Below are 20965 nucleotides of genomic sequence, written 5' to 3' on the forward strand. Positions count from 1 at the left end.
TCACCTAGAAATTCAAGTGAGTTATTTGTTTCTACCAACAAATTTTACAAATGAAAACATTTTCTTTTAGAAATGTTAAATCACAGAATGCTAGAGAATCTAAGACTAATAAAAGAATATGCCAAACAGATCCAGCTATTGACTTAGCTTCTAACCTTCTCAAAACCCAATCTAGTGTCTGGGGGAGGTGTCAGAACACAGAGATGCAACACCCTTAACCCACAGCACCCATATGATCTTTTGCCATCAGCTAAGTGCTAAAGCACAGCAGAACACACCCTAAAGTGTCATCAACAAGTGAAAACAGTTTTCGTGGAACCAGGTGGATGTTCAAAATATTAGGCAGGTTGGTTTGACTTGATAGGAGAGTGACTGTCAGTCATGGTGAAAAGAAAGTACACCCTATTTCAAGGGTTACGTCAAGGTATAATACAAATAATCATGTGTGTAAAAGATTATGTTTCTTTGCCTTAAAAACACAAAAAGAAACAACATATTCTAACATACCATTATTTATTCAACAAAGATGAAACCAAACTAGAGAAGCTGTGTAAAAAATGTTTCTGTTGCTTTTAGAACCACCTTTATCAGCAAGAGTATTCATATGGCTTTATCAGTCTGTCACTGTTCCTCTTGTTGGAAATGTTGCTTCACTTTTTGCTTCTCCTAAGCTATTTCAAGGTCCCAACGCCAGCATTTCAATCAGGTTAAGCTCTGGAGTTTGACTGGACCAGTACAACACCTTAATCATTTTCGTTTTCTTTCATTCATTGTAGATTACCTGTTTCATTAAGTTTTATGTGTTTGAATGCTACACATAAAACTTTTGAATACTTAGATTTGTTTGGGGAAGAGGTAAGAACCATTTTAAAACAATTTACAATTAATCCTGAATTCCTCCTTTTGGTTCTATATCCTGAACAACATAACATGAGAGAAAACCTGCGGACAATGGCTTGCTCAGTGCCAAAAAATGCATTGTATTAAAGTGAAAAAAAACTCATGCACCAACTATGAATCAGTGGATACAATGAGTCTTCAAATCTCTTCCACTTGAAAGAATAACGTGTATTCTGAAAGGTAAAAAACAGGTGTTTGACAATATATGAGGAACCCATTTTCACTTATTTTTTTTCAGTACATATATAATGTACTTTACTATATAAAGAGTTTAATCAGCATTATAATTCTGTATTTTGTTGTTATATATATATATATATATATATATATGCTTCTTGAAGGTCATTGCTGATTGGGCAGTTACATTTCAAGGTCATCGGTTTATCAAGTGCTTTATATGTATATATATTGTCAGGGACCGAGCTGGTTAAATATGAGGACACAGTAGTAATTTTTAAAAAAAGTGGGTTTTATTTACCTAAAATAGCAAAACTCAAACAATTAATGCAGGGCCCTTAAAATAGGTTAAATGAAGAAACTAAATCATAACATAATACCACCTCAACTAACTATTCAAACATAATTAACTGACCTGTCACACAACTAAGAAAAAGAGGGCTTAAATACTGGCTGATGAGACCAGACTTACACACATGGGAGGAGGGAAGGGGAACATCCATTTACTACTTTAACAAAAAGGGACTAACACAGTTATTTTAAGAATCAACCTAAATAATAACTAAACATAAAATTAACAAAATAAAATCACAAAGCAAAGAACGTATGCAAGAACAAATGACTCCATGGTCCTCCCCCATGGTACAGCTCTGCATGGTATCTCCCAATCAACACTTTGTGCACCAGCGGGCCAGCCAGAGTCCTCTTCTTTTTTTTCCTCTCAGTCCCAAGAACCCTCCCCACAGCACTGGCAAAACAAGAAAACACAGCAAATATTAAAAGGTGTTTGACAAAATTAAATATACCAAAGTTATCTAAATGTGCATGATACAATTAGAACTAATGTATGTCAATCTTGCCAAACAAATGAAAATACACAAACAAACCAATATCGTTGTGCTTCAGTGAGCGTGATGTACAGTACAGACCAAAAGTTTGGACACACCTTCTCATTCAAAGAGTTGTCTTTATTTTCATGACTATGAATATTGTAGATTCACACTGAAGGCATCAAAACTATGAATTAACACATGTGGAATTATATACTGAACAAAAAAGTGTGAAACAACTGAAAATATGTCTTATATTCTAGGTTCTTAAAAGTACCCACCTTTTGCTTTGATTACTGCTACGCAGACTCTTGGCATTATGTTGATGAGCTTCAAGAGGAAGTCACCTGAAATGGTTTTTTCACAGGTGGGCCCTGTCAGGTTTAATAAGTGGGATTTCAAGCCTTATAAATGGGGTTGGGACCATCAGTTGTGTTCTGCAGGAGGTGGTTACAGTACACAGCTGATAGTCCTACTGAATAGACTGTTAGAATTTGTTTTATGGCAAGAAAAAAGCAGCTAAGTAAACAAAAATGAGTGGCCATCATTACTTTAAGAAATGAAGGTCAGTCAGTCCGAACAATTGGGAAAACTTTGAAAGTGTCCTCAAGTGCAGTCGCAAACACCATCAAGCGCTACAAAGACACTGGCTCACATGAGGACCGCCCCAGGAAAGGAAGACCAAGAGTCACCTCTGCTGCGGACGATAAGTTCATCCGAGTCACCAGCCTCAGAAATCGCAGGTTAACAGCAGCTCAGATTAGAGAACAGATCAATGCCACACAGAGTTCTAGTAGCAGACACATCTCTAGAACAACTGTTAAGAGGAGACCGTGTGAATCAGGCCTTCATGGTAAAATAGCTGCTAGGAAACCACTGCTGAGGACAGGCAACAAGCAGAAGAGACTTGTTTGGGCTAAAGAACACAAGGAATGGACATTAGACCAGTGGAAATCTGTGCTTTAGTCTGATGAGTCCAAGTTTGAGATCTTTGGTTCCAACTACTGTGTCTTTGTGCGGCACAGAAGAGGTGAACGGATGGACTCTACATGCCTCGTTCCCACCGTGAAGCAGGGAGGAGGAGGTGTGATGGTGTGGGGGTGCTTTGCTGGTGACACTGTTGGGGATTTATTCAAAATTGAAGACATACTGAACCAGCATGGCTACCACAGCATCTTGCAGTGGCATGCTATTCCATCCGGTTTGCGTTTAGTTGGACCATCATTTATTTTTCAACAGGACAATGACCCCAAACACATCTCCAGGCTGTGTAAGGGCTATTTGACCAAGAAGGAGAGTGATGGGGTGCTGCGCCAGATGACCTGGCCTCCACAGTCACCGGACCTGAACCCAATCAAGACGGTTTGGGGTGAGCTGGACCGCAGAGTGAAGGCAAAAGGGCCAACAAGTGCTAAGCATCTCTGGGAACTCCTTCAAGACTGTTGAAAAACCATTTCAGGTGACTACCTCTTGAAGCTCATCAACAGAATACCAAGAGTGTGTGGAGCAGTAATCAAAGCAAAAGGTGGCTACTTTGAAGAACCTAGTATATAAAGACATATTTTCAGTAGTTTCACACTTTTTTGTTCAGTATATAATTCCACATGTGTTCATTCATAGTTTTGATGCCTTCAGTGTGAAGCTACAATATTCATAGTCATGAAAATAAAGAAAACTCTTTGTATGAGAAGGTGTGTCCAAACCTTTGGTCTGTACTGTATACATGAAACAAAGAAACTCAAAGGGAAAAGGTGTTGGTGTGCAGGTTACCGACTGTGTGGCTGCAGGTGCGGCCATCACAATATACACTCACCGGCCACTTTATTAGGTACACCTGCTCGTTAACACAAATGACTAATCAGCCAGGAAGGAAGCAACACTGATTGACAATCAATTTCACATGCTGTTGTGCAAATGGAATAGACAACAGGGGGAAATCTTTGGCGATTAACAACACATAGTCAATAAAGGAGTGGTTCTGCAGGTGGGGACCACAGACCACTTCTCAGTACCTATGCTTTCTGGCTGATGTTTTGGTCACTTTTGATTGTTGGTGTTGCTTTCACACTCGTGATAGCATGAGACGCACTCTACACCCCACACAAGTGGCTCAGGTAGTGCAGCTCATCCATGATGGCACATCAATGTGAGGTGTGGCAAGAAGGTTTGCTGTGTCTGTCAGCATAGTGTCCAGAGCCTGGATGCGCTACCAGGAGACAGGCCAGTACACCAGGAGATGTGGAGGAGGCCGTAGGAGGGCAACAACCCAGCAGTAGGACCGCTACCTCCGCCTTTGTGCAAGGAGGAACAGGAGGAGCACTGCCAGAGCCCTGCAAAATGACCTCCAGCAGACCACAAATGTGCATGTGTCTGCACAAACGGTTAGAAACCGGCTCCATGAGGATGGTACGAAGGCCCGACGTCCACAAATGGGGGTTGTGCTCACAGCCCAACACTGTGCAGGACGCTTGGCATTTGCCAGAGAACAACAGGATTGGCAAATTTGCCGCTGGCGCCCTGTGCTCTCCACAGATGAGAGCAGGTTCACACTGAGCACATGTGACAGACATGACAGAGTCTGGAGACACCGTGGAGAGCGATCTGCTGCCTGCAACATCCTTCAGCATGACCGGTTTGGCAGTGGGTCAGTAATGGTGTGGGGTGGCATTTCTTTGGAGGGCCGTATCCAGCCATTTTAGGGCTTTGTGATCAGTTTCCAGTACAGAATGTCTTCCCAGAAGATAATATTGAAATGAATCCAGAGCCCACTTTATAGCCAGGCATTCCTTCTCAATAGTGGGATAACGGGTTTCTCTGGGAAAAAGCTTTCGGCTGATGAAGGCGATTGGATGGCGGTCATTTGGGGGGCCCTGCAACAACACAGCACAAAGACCTTTATCTGAAGCATCAGTTTGTAAAACAAACACCCGCTGGAAATCAGGGCAATGGAGCACAGGATCTCGGCTTAGGGCCTCCTGAATGTCTTTAAATGCCACAGTAGAACATTTGGGCCCCAGAGACTGCTCATGTCTGTAAGAAGAGAAGCTCTGGCAGAGTAATTGGGAATAAATCTGTGGTACCAGCCAGGCATACCCAAGAAGGATTTAAGTTGTTTTCTTGTCTGTAGAAGGGGGCAGGACTGGATGGCTTCAATTTTTTGAATTTGTGTCTTCACCAGTCCTCCGCCAATAACAAAACCCAGGTACTCCGTCTCCCTCTTTGCAATGGCACACTTTGCTGGATTCACTGTCAATCCTGCTTTCTGGAGACACTCAAAGACCACTTTTAGGTGTTGTAAGTGTTCATCCCAACAGTTACTGTAAACAATGATGTCATCCAGATATGCAGAGGCAAAATGTGAGAGGCCATTGAGTACCTTATCCATTAGGCGCTGGAATGTGGCAGGAGCCCCATGAAGTCCAAACGGCATCACTCTAAAGTGGTAAAGGCCCCATAGTGTTCTAAAAGCTGTCATCTCTCTAGACCTAGAGTAGAGTGGTACTTGCCAATAGCCTTTGGAAAGGTCGATTGTGGTGAGATATTTTGCTTTACCAAGTTTCTCAATCAAATCATCGATACGAGGAGTTGGATAGGAATCAGACTTTGAGACTGAATTGAGGTAGCGGAAGTCAATGCAAAACCTAATTGTTCCATCCTTTTTAGGGACGAGGACAATTAGATTGCACCACTCGCTCTGTGATGCCTCAACAATTCCAAGAGAAAGCATTACCTCAATTTCCTTTTTGAGTGGTTCCAGAAGTCTTTCAGGAATGTGATAGCTCATTCGTTTTGGAGCTGCGTCTTCTTTTAACGCAACATCATGCATTATCACATCAGTATAACCTGGATTCTTCTGGAACACATTTAATGGACAGACAGCCCTCACCTCCAACTGCTGTTCCCTGGACAGATGATCCAAACTGGGCTGGGAGGGTGATGGAACAGGAAAATATTGCTCCTCCCAGTAGAAGCCTGAGGAACTTCTCTGTATGCAAACAGAATATATGGAAGCCATTGGTCCCAGTCAGAGCCAGTTTCATTCACAAATGTCCTTAGCATTTGATTTAAGGGTTTGATTAAACCTTTCAGTGAGTCAATCAGTTTGTGGATGATAAGGTGTTGTTCTCAGTCCTTTAATCCCTAGCAACTGATACGCATCTTTAAGCAATTTTGACATAAAATTGGTGCCCTGGTCAGTGAGTATTTCCTGAGGAAAGCCAACTCTGGAAAACAATTGCACCAAACAGAATGCAACATTCTTTGCTTTGACAACTTTCAGGGGGAACATTTCTGGATATTTAGTTGTGTAATCCACAATCACCAGCATAAACCGATTTCCAGCTTTACTCCTTTCCACTGGTCCCACTATGTCCATGCCCAGGCGTTGAAATGGTGTACCCAGAACTGGAAGAGGTTGGAGAAGAGCTTTATCGGGCAGTCTGGCTGATGTAACTTGACATTCTGGACAGCTCCTGCAAAACTGCACAACATCTCTACGCAAGCCAGACCAATAGAAACAGCGCTTTATACGGGCTAAGGTCTTATGCTTCCCCAGGTGGCCAGCCCAGGGAATAGAAAGGCCCAACTTCAAAACAGTTTCTCTCACTGCTTTAGGAACCACAAGCTGTTTAATTGGTCCATTTTGTCTATAGAGAATGTCATTTTGAATGACAAAATCATTTTTGTTGACTTTTGCCTCTTTAAAATACTTCACAAGATTTGAATCCTGGTGCTACAGCTCCAATATATTACCAGGAATTTTAAACTCTTGGAGTACCTCAGGCTGTGGGGTGTCAGGAGGAACTACCACCATCCCTTGAAACTTTTCCTTCCTCCACAGGCCTTTGGACTTCCTGAATTTTATTTTTTCTGTGGAAAATTCCACATTGTGAAATGGCAAGTTACTAAGATCTGAAACAATTTCCTCAGGCTGCTTTGCTTGTGCCCGAGTTAGAGCGACATTACACTGAGGAGGGTGTAACAGGTCGATAAGCACTGGTAGGTCACTGCCGAGGATTACTGGAAATGGCAAGTTATCTACTACCCCAACATTAAGCAGGTAAGTTTGTCCCTTTATGGTCACATTGACATCTGCTGTTGGATACTTCCTTTCATCACCATGGATACAGTAGATTGGGACGGTCTCACTGGTGCAAACAGACTGAGGTGGAACATACCTTTTGCTGGACCAAGGTCTGTGTACTCCCTGTATCAATCAGTGCTTTCAGTGCCTGACCGTTGAGCTTCACATACGTCTCCATTAATGGCTGCGTTGATCCAGCATTTTGAGTCTCTTCCCTGGGCACAAAACACATCTGGGACAATTTAACAGCATTTTGAGGGCACATTGGTTTGGTGTGACCCTCCTGTCCACATAAGTAACAGACAGGCTTCTTCCCCTGAAATTTTGTGTCAAATCTTTTCACCGGGGGCTTACCCACAGCTGAAACCTGTTGGGCTGATGATTGCTTGCAGCCATCCTTTTTCCAACTTTGGAAAGCCCAAGGCAGGTTCCTCCTCCTATCAGCCACAAACACGTCAGCCAGTTCAGCAGCCTTCTTTGCAGTCTTTGGATTATGTTCTTTTATCCACACCTGTAGCTCTGATCACAACATTCTTAAATACTGCTCAAGAATAATTATTTAATTCCACTGTTTTAGCATTAGGTTGCACCCATTTACTATAAAGCTCCTTCAGCCTTATGTAGAGCTCTTTTGGAGTTTCTTCAGGCTCTACCTAAAGCAAGCGAAATCTTTGCCTGTTAATCTCATACTTCTGCAAAATAGCTAGTTTAACTTGGTCATAGATCATAGACAAATCAACCTCCATATACACAAAGGCACTTCAAGCCTTGCCTGTTATCAGAGGTATTAAGTGAAAAAAAAGCCCAGTCAGTTCTCGGCCACCTGCAGGCAGAAGCTATTCTTTCAAAAGTAATGAGAAAGTGTTCAATGTCATCCTCTTCACTAAGTTTTTGTAATTTAGGTGCCGGAGAATGTGCATAGAGAAAGTCACCTGATAGACTGTGTTGCGGGGAAGCTGCTACTCCAGAATCTGGTGGTTGTGTAGGCCGCACTGGGGAAGTGGTCTGAGATTGAATCTCACTTCTAAACAAGCTGAACTGTTTTTCCAGTTCCTCAAATTTCTGTTCTTGCTTAGCAGCTTCTCTGTCCAGTAGTCCTCCTTGGCCTTCTGTTGTCCTAGATGGGCTCTGAGAAGACCAGCCAAATCTGATAGTGTTGGTTCACTCCCCTTCTCTTCCATGTCAAACACTCCACCAACAGGTCCACCTTCCTCAACAGCATCTCTTTCATCTGGCTCAGAGCTGGATCCTCCTGTTATTTGTCCTCTTTCCCTTCCAGGCATTTCTTCCTCTTCTTGCAAAAATGGTCAAAACCAGGAAAAAATAAAAAACACCAATGTCCTTAACTGATTAAATCCCACTCCTGACACCAACTGTGGTGGACCAGACTTAAGCAAGGACAAAAGGTGTTCAAAAATTGGAAAAACATCAATTTAATACTGTCAAAAATAGTTAACAAAAGGTCAACTTCAATACAAAAATAACTCAGATAATAAATGACATGAGTTTGGGACCAACTCAGCTGAGGTCAACTGAACAGCAACAAAACTCAAACAAAACTGACCTCAAGACAAAAAAACAAAGGCTACTTAAATAGGGGTGGAATAACCTAGACTCACCAAATGGGGAAGGCACAACACAAGAGGAACGACAAATGGAAAAAAAATACATACAAAATTAACAAACATAAATGACACAAATTAATCTTTAACTTAACACAAATAAGTGAATACTAAAGTGACAAAATAACTAACAACTTTAACAAGTTAAGAAGTTAAGCCCCCCCCCCCCTCAGTCTTTTGGAATAATGGTATGTTCCTGGCTTCCACCTCCAGCTGGTCTGCGTTTGCAGAACCTCAACAAAAAAAAACAAGTATAAGTAAACCATTCAGACAAATCCTAACTAAAGTGTGCACCCATTAGAAAATCTGTCTAAATAAAATAACTTGAACTTATGTATAGTGTCATCTGAAACTGATAAATGTAAAACAATGAAACAATACTGACAATTTGTGGTGGTGGTAGAAGCATCCACCACAGAGACCATATGCTGGTGTGGTTGGCCCTGGGATTCTCCTAATGCAGGACAATGCTAGACCTCATGTGGCTGGAGTGTGTCAGCAGTTCCTGCAAGATGAAGACATTGAAGCTATGGACTGGCCCGCTCGTTCCCCAGACCTGAATCCGATTGAGCACATCTGGGACATCATGTCTCGCTCCATCCACCAACATCACGTTGCACCACAGACTGTCCAGGAGTTGGCGGATGCTTCAGTCCAAGTCTGGGAGGAGATCTCTCAGGAGACCATCCGTCGTCTCATCAGGAGCATGACCAGGCGTTGTAGGGAGGCCACACACAATACTGAGCCTCATTTTGACTTGTTTTAAGGACATTACATCAAAGTTGGATCAGCCTGTAGTGTTTTTCCACTTTCATTTTGTGTGTGACTCCAAATCCAGGCCTCCATTGGTTAATAAATTTGATTTCCATTGATGATTTTTGTGTGATTTTTGTTGTCACCACATTCAACTTTGTACAGAACAAAGTATTCAATGAGAATATTTCATTCATTCAGATCTAGGTTGTGTTATTTGAGTGTTCCCATTATTTTTTTGAGCAGTGTATATATCATGATCATCATATTTCATCACATTTCATGAACATCAGTTTATCAAGTGCCACATAGCAGCTGCTTTTTCCTTTGTAACCTTTTGGAAACTACAATCAAATACTTGGTTTTTCACATTTTGGTTGTCCATCCACCATTGCCTTCTATGGAATATTTAGGTAATTTAGCATGTGCTCAATAATTAAAATGTGTATAAATTTAGCCAACACATTTAAAGATGTTGTTACATGTCATCTTTTTTGTAGTCTTTAAAAAGGATCAAACGATCGGACAGACGCGGAGCAGAGTCAGTCACAGAAGAGAAGTTCACCATTCTGTTTGAGTCCCAGTTTAGCGTTGGAAGCAATGAACTCGTCTTTCAAGTTAAGGTGAGAGGAGACATACAGACGAAAGGCAATACAATTGTTCATTTAAGTTTGATATGGAAAGATTATACCCAGTTTTTTCCTGTAATTGTGGAATTCTGTTCATCCCCAGAAAAACAAAGCTTCGGGTAAAACAAAAACCATTTGCAAAGGCTTCTTCCTATTCTTAGTCAGTCTTTATGTTATGAAAAAGCAACTCCTTACAATTAAATTTTTAGAACGTTGTTATTGTGCATTGTTGTTGTTGTATAGCCATTGTAACATTCATGTGCAGACTGATTTTTTTTTTTCTCTGAACAGACATTATCCCTTCCTGTTGTGGTGATAGTTCATGGTAGCCAAGACAATAATGCCACAGCAACAGTATTGTGGGATAATGCATTTGCAGAGGCAGTAAGTAAAATGATTGTGTGTCTGCTTTCCAAATTTTACATAAAGGTGGTCCCATTTTGGGCATTTTTGTGCATTTCATAAACATCTAGCTAAAAAAGTCTAATTTATTTGCTTTTATTTTTATCTTAGTTATAATCCTCTCCCCATGAAGGAAAAGCTGTTTAGAGTCATGAAATAACCACCCATATAAATAATTAAAACAAAAAAAATGAAAGTAAACATGAGACAAATGTCACAACTCTGAAAGTGGTAAGGATAGATTTAAAAACAAATCTTAGCTAAAGAGTTAATTTCTAAAATAAAAATGCAACGTTATTGTCATCATAGGCATCTTTTTGCATTTTTGCATTACATATACTCTGGTGAAGAGTTCTTGCAGCCCTGATTTGGAAGCTCTTGCAGCTTGTTTTTGACCCATATTAACACAGCTTTGTTGTGTGGTGTCAGACCAACTTAAATTGTAAAACAAAAATTTCTCTGTTTATTCAGATAAATTTTTTATAGAGACAGTTGAGAAGAACCTTTCTTACCCACTGACAATGCATGTTTGGTTGAATGTTGCGATTTAATTCTGCATTCCAGCTTTGCTCAGAGGTTGAAATTTCCTATTTCAAAGTTGAAATAGAAACAGGAAGTCACCCTGAAACATGATTTCCAAGTGGGAAAGTTGAAGGTTTCTTACTAACCCAGACTTCTAAGTCCAACATGGCTACTGTCTGTTTCAAACATATCGATGGCTGCAGTAATTGACAGTTTATTTTTACTTTTGTGGGTTTCTATCTAATTGAATCTTTCACTAATATATGGTGTATACATTCTGTTAGTTAACATGCACCCAAAAGTCTAATTAGCTATCATTGCTACTAGTGGTTAGCTTCTCTCTGAGCATAGCAATTAGCATTTCCTTCAAATTTGCCTCTGAAATGTGGTGAGGTTATGGTTGGATTTGAAGTCATTCCAAAACCCACGTTTTGGCTTCACAGATAAATGAGTATTTGTTTTTGTTCTGTTTTCTTCTTCTTTGCTGTTTTTTGATTAGTTTATTCTGGGAGTTCTCGAAATTTCTCCACTGCACTTCTGTTTTGAGTAGTTTCTGTTTGAACTTGAGCAACTAATCTATTTGACTTCTTGTGCTGATTAGTTCCATATCACAGTTAACTAGCTTTTTATTTACCTTGCAAAAGAAAATTGAGTCTAAGGAAACAGCTTTCAGTATACATAGACGTGTGAAATTAGGCATTAGACATATGCACAGTTGATAATGTTGTAAACAAAAAGCTGCTTATGTAAATTCATATAATTTATTTCTATACCTCTTCTACATTTGCAGGGTCGAGTGCCTTTTCTCGTGCCAGATAAGGTACTTTGGCCTCAGCTGTGTGAAGCTATAAACATGAAGTACAAGGCAGAGGTGCAGAGCAACAGGGGGCTATCTGAGGAGAACCTGGTCTTCCTGGCTCAAAAGGCTTTCAGCAGCTCCAGCAACAATCCCGATGACTACCGGAGCATGACAATGACCTGGTCACAGTTTAACAGGGTTAGCACCAGCGCTCGTACCTCGTGATGCTCTGAGCAAACATGCAGCGTACAAAAATAGTGTTCTGTTTACCTGTGATCAACAGCTTTAATGAATGGATTTTTATCACGCTGTACTTTTGTTTTTTTTAAGCCTTCAAGTCATAATGCATAAAGTATTTCAGCCACATGCTGAGCATTATATGAGCATTTTTGGTCAAGAAGAGATTCAAACTCAGGAATCTTTCTTGCTTCATTTTTAGTATCCCAACTGCTCTATTCTGCGGTTAACTTGAGTGAGAATGCCTCATTGGCAGTCAAGTTTTCATCTTAATTGTCCTGTTTGTCCATGCAGAAGAATGTTGGCCCCATTTGCTAGCCTAAAGCAGCCAATGAAAGAACAAATTTCACCCCCATTCACCACACACCATTATTCTCATTGGATGACAGAAACGTTATGTATCAGCCCTTTCACAAAATTGCATCAGTGGTATACATAAGCACACAGCTATATCCAGTGTACATACATAATAGAACCTTTGTTTCATATTTTATCTTTATTTTATTTCAGTAGACCCAGTTGGTTTAAAGAAGTGGGAAATAATTTTAAAATAAACCCTGCATGCTTTCTCAGAAGATGTTTTCCTCAACATGTTTTATGTCTACAGGAAAGCTTGCCAGGAAGGAACTTCACATTTTGGCAATGGTTTGATGGTGTTATGGAACTTACAAAGAAACATCTCAAACCTCACTGGAATGATGGGTAAGGATTTTTAAGAAGCTAAATACTTTCTTCTCATCCTAAAACTCAAGCAATCATTCCGCTTCTATGTTTTTCATGGCAGCCAGCAAAATAAAAAGCAGTCAGATCAGAAATTCTCTTTTTATTTAAATATAACACTCTTTTTTTAGAGCCATCCTGGGCTTTGTGAACAAGCAACAGGCTCAGGATATGCTGATGTCCAAACCCAATGGTACCTTTCTTCTGCGCTTCAGTGACTCTGAGATTGGAGGCATAACAATTGCATGGGTGGCAGAAAATCCCAACAAAGCAGGTAGGATGTGCAGGATGTCACATTTAAGACTTTTTTTGGCTTTAAGAGATCCAAGTGAGTCTCCTCAATGAATACAGATAGTAAAAATACAAGGTATTGACCTTTTCAGTAAGACATAAATCATGCATAACAGTTGTCATTTCTCACATTTTGGTGTTTTGTCGTGGTTTTCTTTGAAAGATTTCTTGAGAACCCACTGCAGCTTTTTGTGCATCGCAGCACGGCACGATTGCTGTTGAACATGACGTTTCTTTGTTTTTCAATTTCATTTGTTTCAAGAGCAATGTGTGTAGTATTTATGTTGAGTCAGTGTCTTACACTGGTCATCGTGCTTTCGGGTGAGGATGCATGCTAACAGACAAGCAAAGTTTGCAGTGTTTACAACTCTGAATCACGTCAGTGCAATCAGTCCTATGAATTGCTGCCCTGGATCTTACAAGGACATCTAGGAGTTTTAAGGTCCTCAAAAGCAAACCCCAGTTTCTCCTGCACTTGGGAATGGCCAAAGAGTTTGCAAGAATGGAGCTCTGTACCTGAAAAACGAAATAGCGAGGTGGTCTCTCTTGTTTCATCTTTCCATTCAAGCAATGGCATCTTCATTTAGAAAAGGTGCATTAAATCTAGCAGTTCATTGGATTTGAATCTTGACTGACCCCACTTTCAAAATATTTAAACATCTGGTGTCTGGTCCAGGGCTGTGGCCACATCATGGGCTTGGCTGTAGCAGCAAAGACATCTCTTGGGCTCCTGCTGTCTAGCTTGCCAGAACAGTCACTATCAATTATGAAGCTTAGAGGCTGTTTGAAGAGATGGTCATCACCCTTCAAAAGACTAGTGACCTTAGAACAAAAGTCAAGTCTTTTAATGTCTGCCACCAAACTTAAATTGCTCCATGTTGGACTTGTAGCTATGGCTGGGAGAGGATGGTTCATTAACTCTAACAGATCCACTTTAGAATCACCAAAGATGTTTGTAACTTTCCAGCAAGGATCCAAAGTTTTACTGGCTTCTCCTGTGGCCTTGTCTAAAAGGATATATCCCACAAAGATCCGGCCCTGAGCCCCCGAGACACAGTTTAGGAGTTCTCGCTTGGCTTCAAAAAGATGAGGGGAGTATATCATTAAATCCTCTATTAATGTTTAGGACTGGCCAATTTTGCTAATTCAGTTCACAGGTTTGGAGAGGTGTAAGTGCCTCATAGTTTATTCATTTCATTATTTGGTTTAATTTCATTATTCATTCATTCAAGCAATGGCTGTTTCTGATTACCTATAAACTGTTCCCTGTTGGCAAAGTCCTAATTGGTCTGATTAATCTGTTGCACAGATGATCTGATGGTAACGAAGCTACTTGACAGGTGGTTCCTCACTTCACTAAGTTTTAATATAGTTATTTACCTGAAATGGCACTTGTATTTAAACATGGTGTATAATATGTGTTTATAATCCATTTTATACCTGCAATCAACCACTTTAGATTTAGGAGCACTCAGTGCTTATTTCAAACTGAATATATGCTGATGATCAACATTGCAGTTAATAAGAATAAAGGTCCTTTTAGATAAACCTCAGTTTGAAATATTCAAATATTACTAATATTATCAAAACAACTGCAACCAAAACTACAGTGAAAGAAAGTACACCCTCTATCAATTTCACAGTTTTGATGAATAAATAATTTAGTCTTTACAGGTTCTAAACTTTTTTAATTTAACCTCAAAAACCACAGGTTTTTGCCCACCTACAGATTTAATATTTTTTGTTTTTGCATTTTTGCCACTCTTAAATGCTTTGGATCATCAAACAAATTTTAATATTAATTGAGAACCGGCATAAATAGAAAATACAGTTTTTTAATGATGATTTAATCTATAAAGAGAAAAAAGCTGTCTGAACTAACCTGATTATTTCTGAGAATAGTTATCACCCTTTAAATCTCATGATAAGTTGTATCACCGTTGCTGTTAACAACTGCTATCAAGCATTTACCATAACTCGAAATTAGTCTTTTTCATCGCTGTGAAGGAGTTTTGACTCAATCTTCTTGGTATAATCTTCATTGATTGCACATTGCACCAGTAAGAGCAGAGTGTGAAGGTTCAATTAGCAGGGTAAGAGCACAGTTTTGCTCAAAATATTGAAATCCACACAACATTATGGATGACATACCAGAGTTCAAAAGAGGACAAATTGTTGGTGCACGTCTTGCTGGCGCATCTGTAATCAAGACAGCAAGTCTTTGTGATGTATCAAGAGCCACGGTATCCAGGGTAATGTCAGCATACCACCAAGAAGGACGAACCACATCCAACAGGATTAATTGTGGACGCAAGAGGAAGCTGTCTGAAAGGGATGTTCAGGTGCTAACCCGGATTGTATCCAAAAAACATAAAACCACAGCTGCCCAAATCACGGCAGAATTAAATGTACACCTCAACTCTCCTGTTTCCACCAGAACTGTCCGTCGGGAGCTCCACAGGGTCAATATACACTGCTATAGCCAAACCTTTGGTCACTCATGCCAATGCCAAACGTCGGTTTCAATGGTGCAAGGAGCGCAAATCTTGGGCCGTGGACAATGTGAAACATGTATTGTTCTCTGATGAGTCCACCTTTACTGTTTTCCCCACATCCGGGAGAGTTACGGTGTGGAGAAGCCCCAAAGAAGCGTCCCACCCAGACTGTTGCATGCCCAGAGTGAAGCATGGGGGTGGATCAGTGATGGTTTGGGCTGCCATATCATGGCATTCCCTTGGCCCAATACTTGTGCTAGATGGGCCAGGGACTACTGAACCATTCTTGAGGACCATGTGCATCCAATGGTTCAAACATTGTATCCTGAAGGCGGTGCCGTGTATCAGGATGACAATGCACCAATACACACAGCAAGACTGGTGAAAGATTGGTTTGATGAACATGAAAGTGAAGTTGAACATCTCCCATGGCCTGCACAGTCACCAGATCTAAATATTATTGAGCCACTTTGGGGTGTTTTGGAGGAGCGAGTCAGGAAACGTTTTCCTCCACCAGTATCACGTAGTGACCTGGCCACTATCCTGCAAGAAGAATGGCTTAAAATCCCTCTGACCACTGTGCAGTACTTGTATATGTCATTCCCAAGACGAATTGACGCTGTATTGGGCGCAAAAAGAGGCCCTACACCATACTAATAAATTATTGTTTGATGATCTGATACACGTAAGTGTGGAAGCTGTAAGGGCGTATATACTTTTTCAAATGACATTACAGGCAAAATACAAATGACCCTTAAATTAAAAGGGGTGTACTTTCTTTTTGACCTGACTATAAATAGGCAACTTCTAACTTTACCCAGTGATAACATTTAGAGCCTTTTCAGTTTTCTCCTAAACATCTCAAATGATGTCCTGGAGTGAAATGGAAGAGTACGACTGCTGTTATTGATAATGTGCCCTGTTTGTTTAGGTGAGCGCATGGTCTGGAATCTGATGCCCTACACAACTAAAGACTTCTCCATTCGCTCTCTGGCCGACCGAATTAGTGATCTCAATCACCTCCTGTTCCTCTATCCCGACAGACCCAAGGATGAGGTGTTCTCCAAATACTACACACCACCCCTCTGTGAGAGACTCTGTTTGTAAAATCTCCAAAATTACGGATGCAAATGCTTAGATGGTTTTAGATATGTTCATTACTAAAAATACCTTCTGTTATTCTGTTTTTACTACTTCTTTCTGTATTTTTTTTTTTAGCTAAAGCAGTGGATGGTTATGTGAAACCACAAATCAAACAAGTAGTGCCTGAGTAAGTACTTCCTGCCCGTACCTTTTCTTTTGTTCCTCCATTTCTGTTTCATCTCCTTACTCTTCCTTCTCTGCCATCCACTTGCCTGTTATTATTCTGAAGCAGCATTTAGAGTTAATCAGCCAGTGCCGGACCTTGAATTCAGGTCAGCCATTAGTTTGCTGTTACAGTTGGAGGAGGCCAATTAAAGATGGCGGGGGTTCCTGCATGAGCTTGTCTTCCACTCATCATATGAGTTAGGCTTGTTAGTTAGGAAGCTCCACTGCTGCCTGTCTCCTTGGTTGGTTTCACAGTTTTAGAGAAAATGGACACAAGGATATAGGAAAGCACAGGAATCACGCTGAGAATTGTTGCTTAGGAAACTGCTGAATAAAATCTCATTGGGTTTTGGTCACAATTAAATGTTTTTTTTTTTGGGGGGGGGGGTTCTTTTGCAGCTTTGCTACACCTAATCCAGACCCAAACAGTATAAATCCAACATATATGGATCAAGGCGCCTCTCCAGCACCTGTTAATCACTCTCATGCTTTTGGCATGTACCCGCCCATGTAAGTTCAAATATATAATTTTTGTGTGCATTTTGATGGTGTTGTGCCCCCACCTTGTCCAGGCCTGAATGTTCTCTGTTGGCCTTAACAGGGCTGACCCAGTGTTGGATGGAGACGGAGACTTTGACCTGGATGACACCATGGATGTGGCGAGGCATGTGGAGGAGCTTCTGCGGAGGCCTGTAGAGAGTCAGTGGGGTGGCCAGCAGTCTTGACCCTTGATCTGTTGACATGTAATGCAACCAAACAAGCCCTGCCCTAACTCTTACCCCAACTCTCATTAACATGGTTTAATTCCATTCATCTCTTGGTTTTTTCATACCGCTATGTAAAATTGTTAATAATGGCTGTTTGCTTCCTCTGTCTTTCAGTTTAACAACATGCATGTCAGTGATTTCGTATAGTTTATTTGTGTCCCTAAGTGTTTGTAAAACAGACTAGATTAAACCAAGCTACAATGTTACAGTGTTGTGAAAAACAAAGACAGAAATATTGTCCATGGAAATTGTGCATGTATTTTCAATTGATTTTAAATTCATTTTGAAAAATATGCTACTGTATGATGTTATTTCAGAAGTTGAATGTTTTTATTTTTATTTTATATTATCTGCTTTGTAAATTCGTTATTGTTCTGCTAGTTACACTGATCTTGCCCTTTGACAAAAGAGAAACCTTAGAATAGTTTTTCCTTCGCTCTTAAAGAAAATGATTCATCGCTTGTCAGTTATTCAAATGTATATACACTAACCTATGACAGAGTGGCTCTCTTTGCTCTCTGCACTAGACTGCACACACATTAGAACACGGTACCTGCTCGCAAGCTTAAGATTTATTTGTGTTCGATGTGTTCACCAGCTGCAAAGGAAAGGGGCTCAGGCACCTCCCTTGCACTCACAGGGCTATCTGTCTTCTCTTTATACACAGAAATGCAAATCTAAGCATTTACTTAGCGCTGCAAGCTTGTCCTCTCAGGTCTCACTGCTCCCCTCATCAATGCTACCTCGCATTGGTCTCCTGACAGTTGTTCGTATTGGTTCCTTCACTGTTTCTGCACTACCATGTCTCTAGTAGGTACAGTTAATTTTGTTCTTGTAATTACCTTTAATGTGTGCGAAGAAGATCCCTTGTTGCACGGGGCTAACTGTCGGCTGTTTTATGCTTGAGACCACTCTCGTGAAGATGTCCGGAGTCATGAAGTGTCTTACATCTTGGTAATGCCTAAATATTCCGCGTTTTCTACGTCCTCATGCATTTATTTGTGCAACTGCATAATGACACGGTGGCATGTGCATGTCTCTTTGTGACAACTTGAACAAGCAAGCAGCAAATGTTGCAAAGCATAAATGAAGGCTTCAAAGGTTTGCGAAAGACTAAAGATCTGCTGCCATATTCAGAACCTGCAGGATGTCACTTTGTTTTTAAGTTTGACTTTAGTCCTTGGGTTCAAACTAACTATTGTTGTGCATCCCCTATTTGTTTCACATAGATCATAATTAAGACAGTGTTGCAACCTCAGGAATAAATTGTTGCGGAACCAGTGTTTAAGCCAAAAAGAAAACACTGTGTACAAAAGATAATACATTTATTTTATATATTATATTGTTTCTGTGGCACTCCACAGTTGAATGTAACCACCTTAGATCACCCTGAGGATTTACATAAGGTTTGTGCAAAATTATGTATAACCAGAAGTACTCACTTAAAAACAATACAGAGCAACTGGCAATCAGAAAGAAATGCGTATTTTTTACTCGTTTCCCTGACTTAAATTCTTTTTAATTTACTTGTCATTTTTTGAAGAAATCTCAAGCGACAGGTGATTTTTTTGACAGAACCCCATTGCCATTTTTCTCATAATTTCTAAGATTTGTTTTACTGTAGACTGTTCATTTTATTAATGAGCTAGATGGCGCTGTGTTGTTTGATGTATGTGTACCATGTTTGTTGTTTGAGTTTATCACTTGGAGACTGTTCAAAAAACCACAGCTGTTGAGTTGAGAAAAATGAAATAAAGTTTTATAAATAAAGATATTTGTTTTATTTACTGCATCTTATTCTTTAAAAAAAGAAGGTAATCGGGCAAAAATGGGGTATGTCCTAGGTGCAGGTTTGGGAATGTTTGCCAGACCAACTCCGAGCCAACTGAAAGACACACACTGCTATTCTCAGTTTAGAATCACAAATTATCCTAATGTGTTTTTTTTAGCTGTGGGGGGAAGTCAAAGTGTACGACAAAAAAACATACTGGCACACAGAGTGCAGACCACACAGAAAGGTTCAGATATACTATTAGGCATCTTCTTCCTGTGATGCAACCCTGTTAACTGTAAGATTCACTTAAATTTTTTATTTATCTGGTATTCACAGAACATTCTCAAATTCTGCCTAATTCAAGAATAACCCAGAAAACCTTAATGGACATGCCTGTTTAATGTATTATATACATTATGAGGCTCACTGAACTTTGGCATATTAGGCCATTAAATATCAAAATATTTAAGTGAACTGGTTGACATTGCATGTATTTGTTGTGCACTGCAACTGTCAAGTTTCAGTATGCAAACCATTTTAAAGTAAAAATAGGAAGCTTGGTGTTTTGCTTAAACATGTGTGCCTTTTTACCTTTAAACTCTGCAGCAGGACTCCTAACTGGAACCAATAGATGGACAGGCATGAGTTGTGTGTTAATGTTTCTACTCTAGTTATCAGTTACTTCCAGAGTTCACCTTAAAATCTTTGCGTTAACCTTTAGGGCTTTGCATGGTCAAGCGCCTAATTACGTCTGAAATCTGTCAAAGCTTTATGTATCAACACAGACCCTCTGTTCTGCTAACCAGAGACTAATTTAAGCTCCTCTGAGGAGATTTTTCCTTTCTAGCAGTCGCACCTTAAAGATGAAATGCATCTCTTTTATTTATGTGGTACTGTCAGTTTGATTCCTGTTAAATGTAGCTGAAGACTTTTATTCTTTAGATAAACCTTTTGCAAGCTTTTTGTGATTTACTTTAATGTGTATGTCCTTTCAATTATTTTATATCCCTTTATTGTTGTTTATATTCTTTTACTTTGTTGTTTGAATTGTATTCTGAACCAGTTTGAGGTTTTTATTTGTGACAGGTGCCATAGAAAGAAATAGTTTTTACTTACTAAAATCACAAAATTACATACAGTTTTTCATTTAGTAAACATGGTTAAAAGACCATGAATTCAATTCAATTCAATTCAAAAATACTGTATTAATCCCAAAGGGAAATTAAATAAAAAACACTTTCTGCCTATAAACCTGACATACACTTCTTAATGGTATAGGAAAATAATATATTTTTTATTTAAACAAATTTGTTCCTTGTTGTTAGCTTTTGTAGAGAGTATGAATCTTTTAAAGCATGACCCAAACCATGACACTTCTGCCTCCATGTGAATGTTGGTATGTGCTTCTCTTCCTGGAAGGCTGTGCTTGATCTACACCACACAAGTCCTCTGCCCTAGTGTCCAAATAAGTGAAACTTAGACGTATCTGTTCACAGAACATTATTCCAGAAGCCCCGGTCTTTTGTCTACGTTTACCGTGCCAAACATAAGTTTGGCGCTTGAGTTTTTCTTTAGAAGCAAATGTTTCCTCTATTTACACCTTCCATTGAAGTCACATTAAGCTAGTGCAGTCTCATTCTGATTATACAGGCATGC

At 39.9% G+C, this 20965-nt stretch overlaps 1 protein-coding gene and 1 long non-coding RNA gene across 4 annotated transcripts in view; one reads left to right on the forward strand and one right to left on the reverse strand.

The window, feature by feature from the left end:
- LOC124862983 (signal transducer and activator of transcription 5B-like) overlaps nt 1-19305 on the forward strand; it is an 88901-nt gene extending 69596 nt beyond the window's left edge. For all 3 annotated transcript variants that reach the window (XM_047357206.1, XM_047357207.1, XM_047357208.1), the window contains exons 11-19: nt 9866-9988; nt 10286-10378; nt 11709-11915; nt 12562-12656; nt 12806-12948; nt 16392-16547; nt 16679-16730; nt 17168-17278; nt 17370-19305. In XM_047357206.1, coding sequence (XP_047213162.1) covers nt 9866-9988; nt 10286-10378; nt 11709-11915; nt 12562-12656; nt 12806-12948; nt 16392-16547; nt 16679-16730; nt 17168-17278; nt 17370-17493 — 1104 coding nt within the window. In that variant the 3' untranslated portion in view covers nt 17494-19305. The remainder of the gene's footprint in view (nt 1-9865; nt 9989-10285; nt 10379-11708; nt 11916-12561; nt 12657-12805; nt 12949-16391; nt 16548-16678; nt 16731-17167; nt 17279-17369) is intronic.
- On the reverse strand, nt 1349-9128 carry LOC124862984. The gene is made up of 2 exons (XR_007037046.1): nt 7923-9128; nt 1349-1825 (listed from the first exon to the last, which is right to left on the reverse strand). It is a non-coding gene; the product is annotated as an uncharacterized LOC124862984 (long non-coding RNA).
- Nucleotides 19306-20965: the final 1660 nt, after the last annotated feature.

The sequence above is a fragment of the Girardinichthys multiradiatus genome, chromosome X, assembly GCF_021462225.1.
Source record: "Girardinichthys multiradiatus isolate DD_20200921_A chromosome X, DD_fGirMul_XY1, whole genome shotgun sequence".
Classification (NCBI taxonomy): domain Eukaryota; kingdom Metazoa; phylum Chordata; class Actinopteri; order Cyprinodontiformes; family Goodeidae; genus Girardinichthys; species Girardinichthys multiradiatus.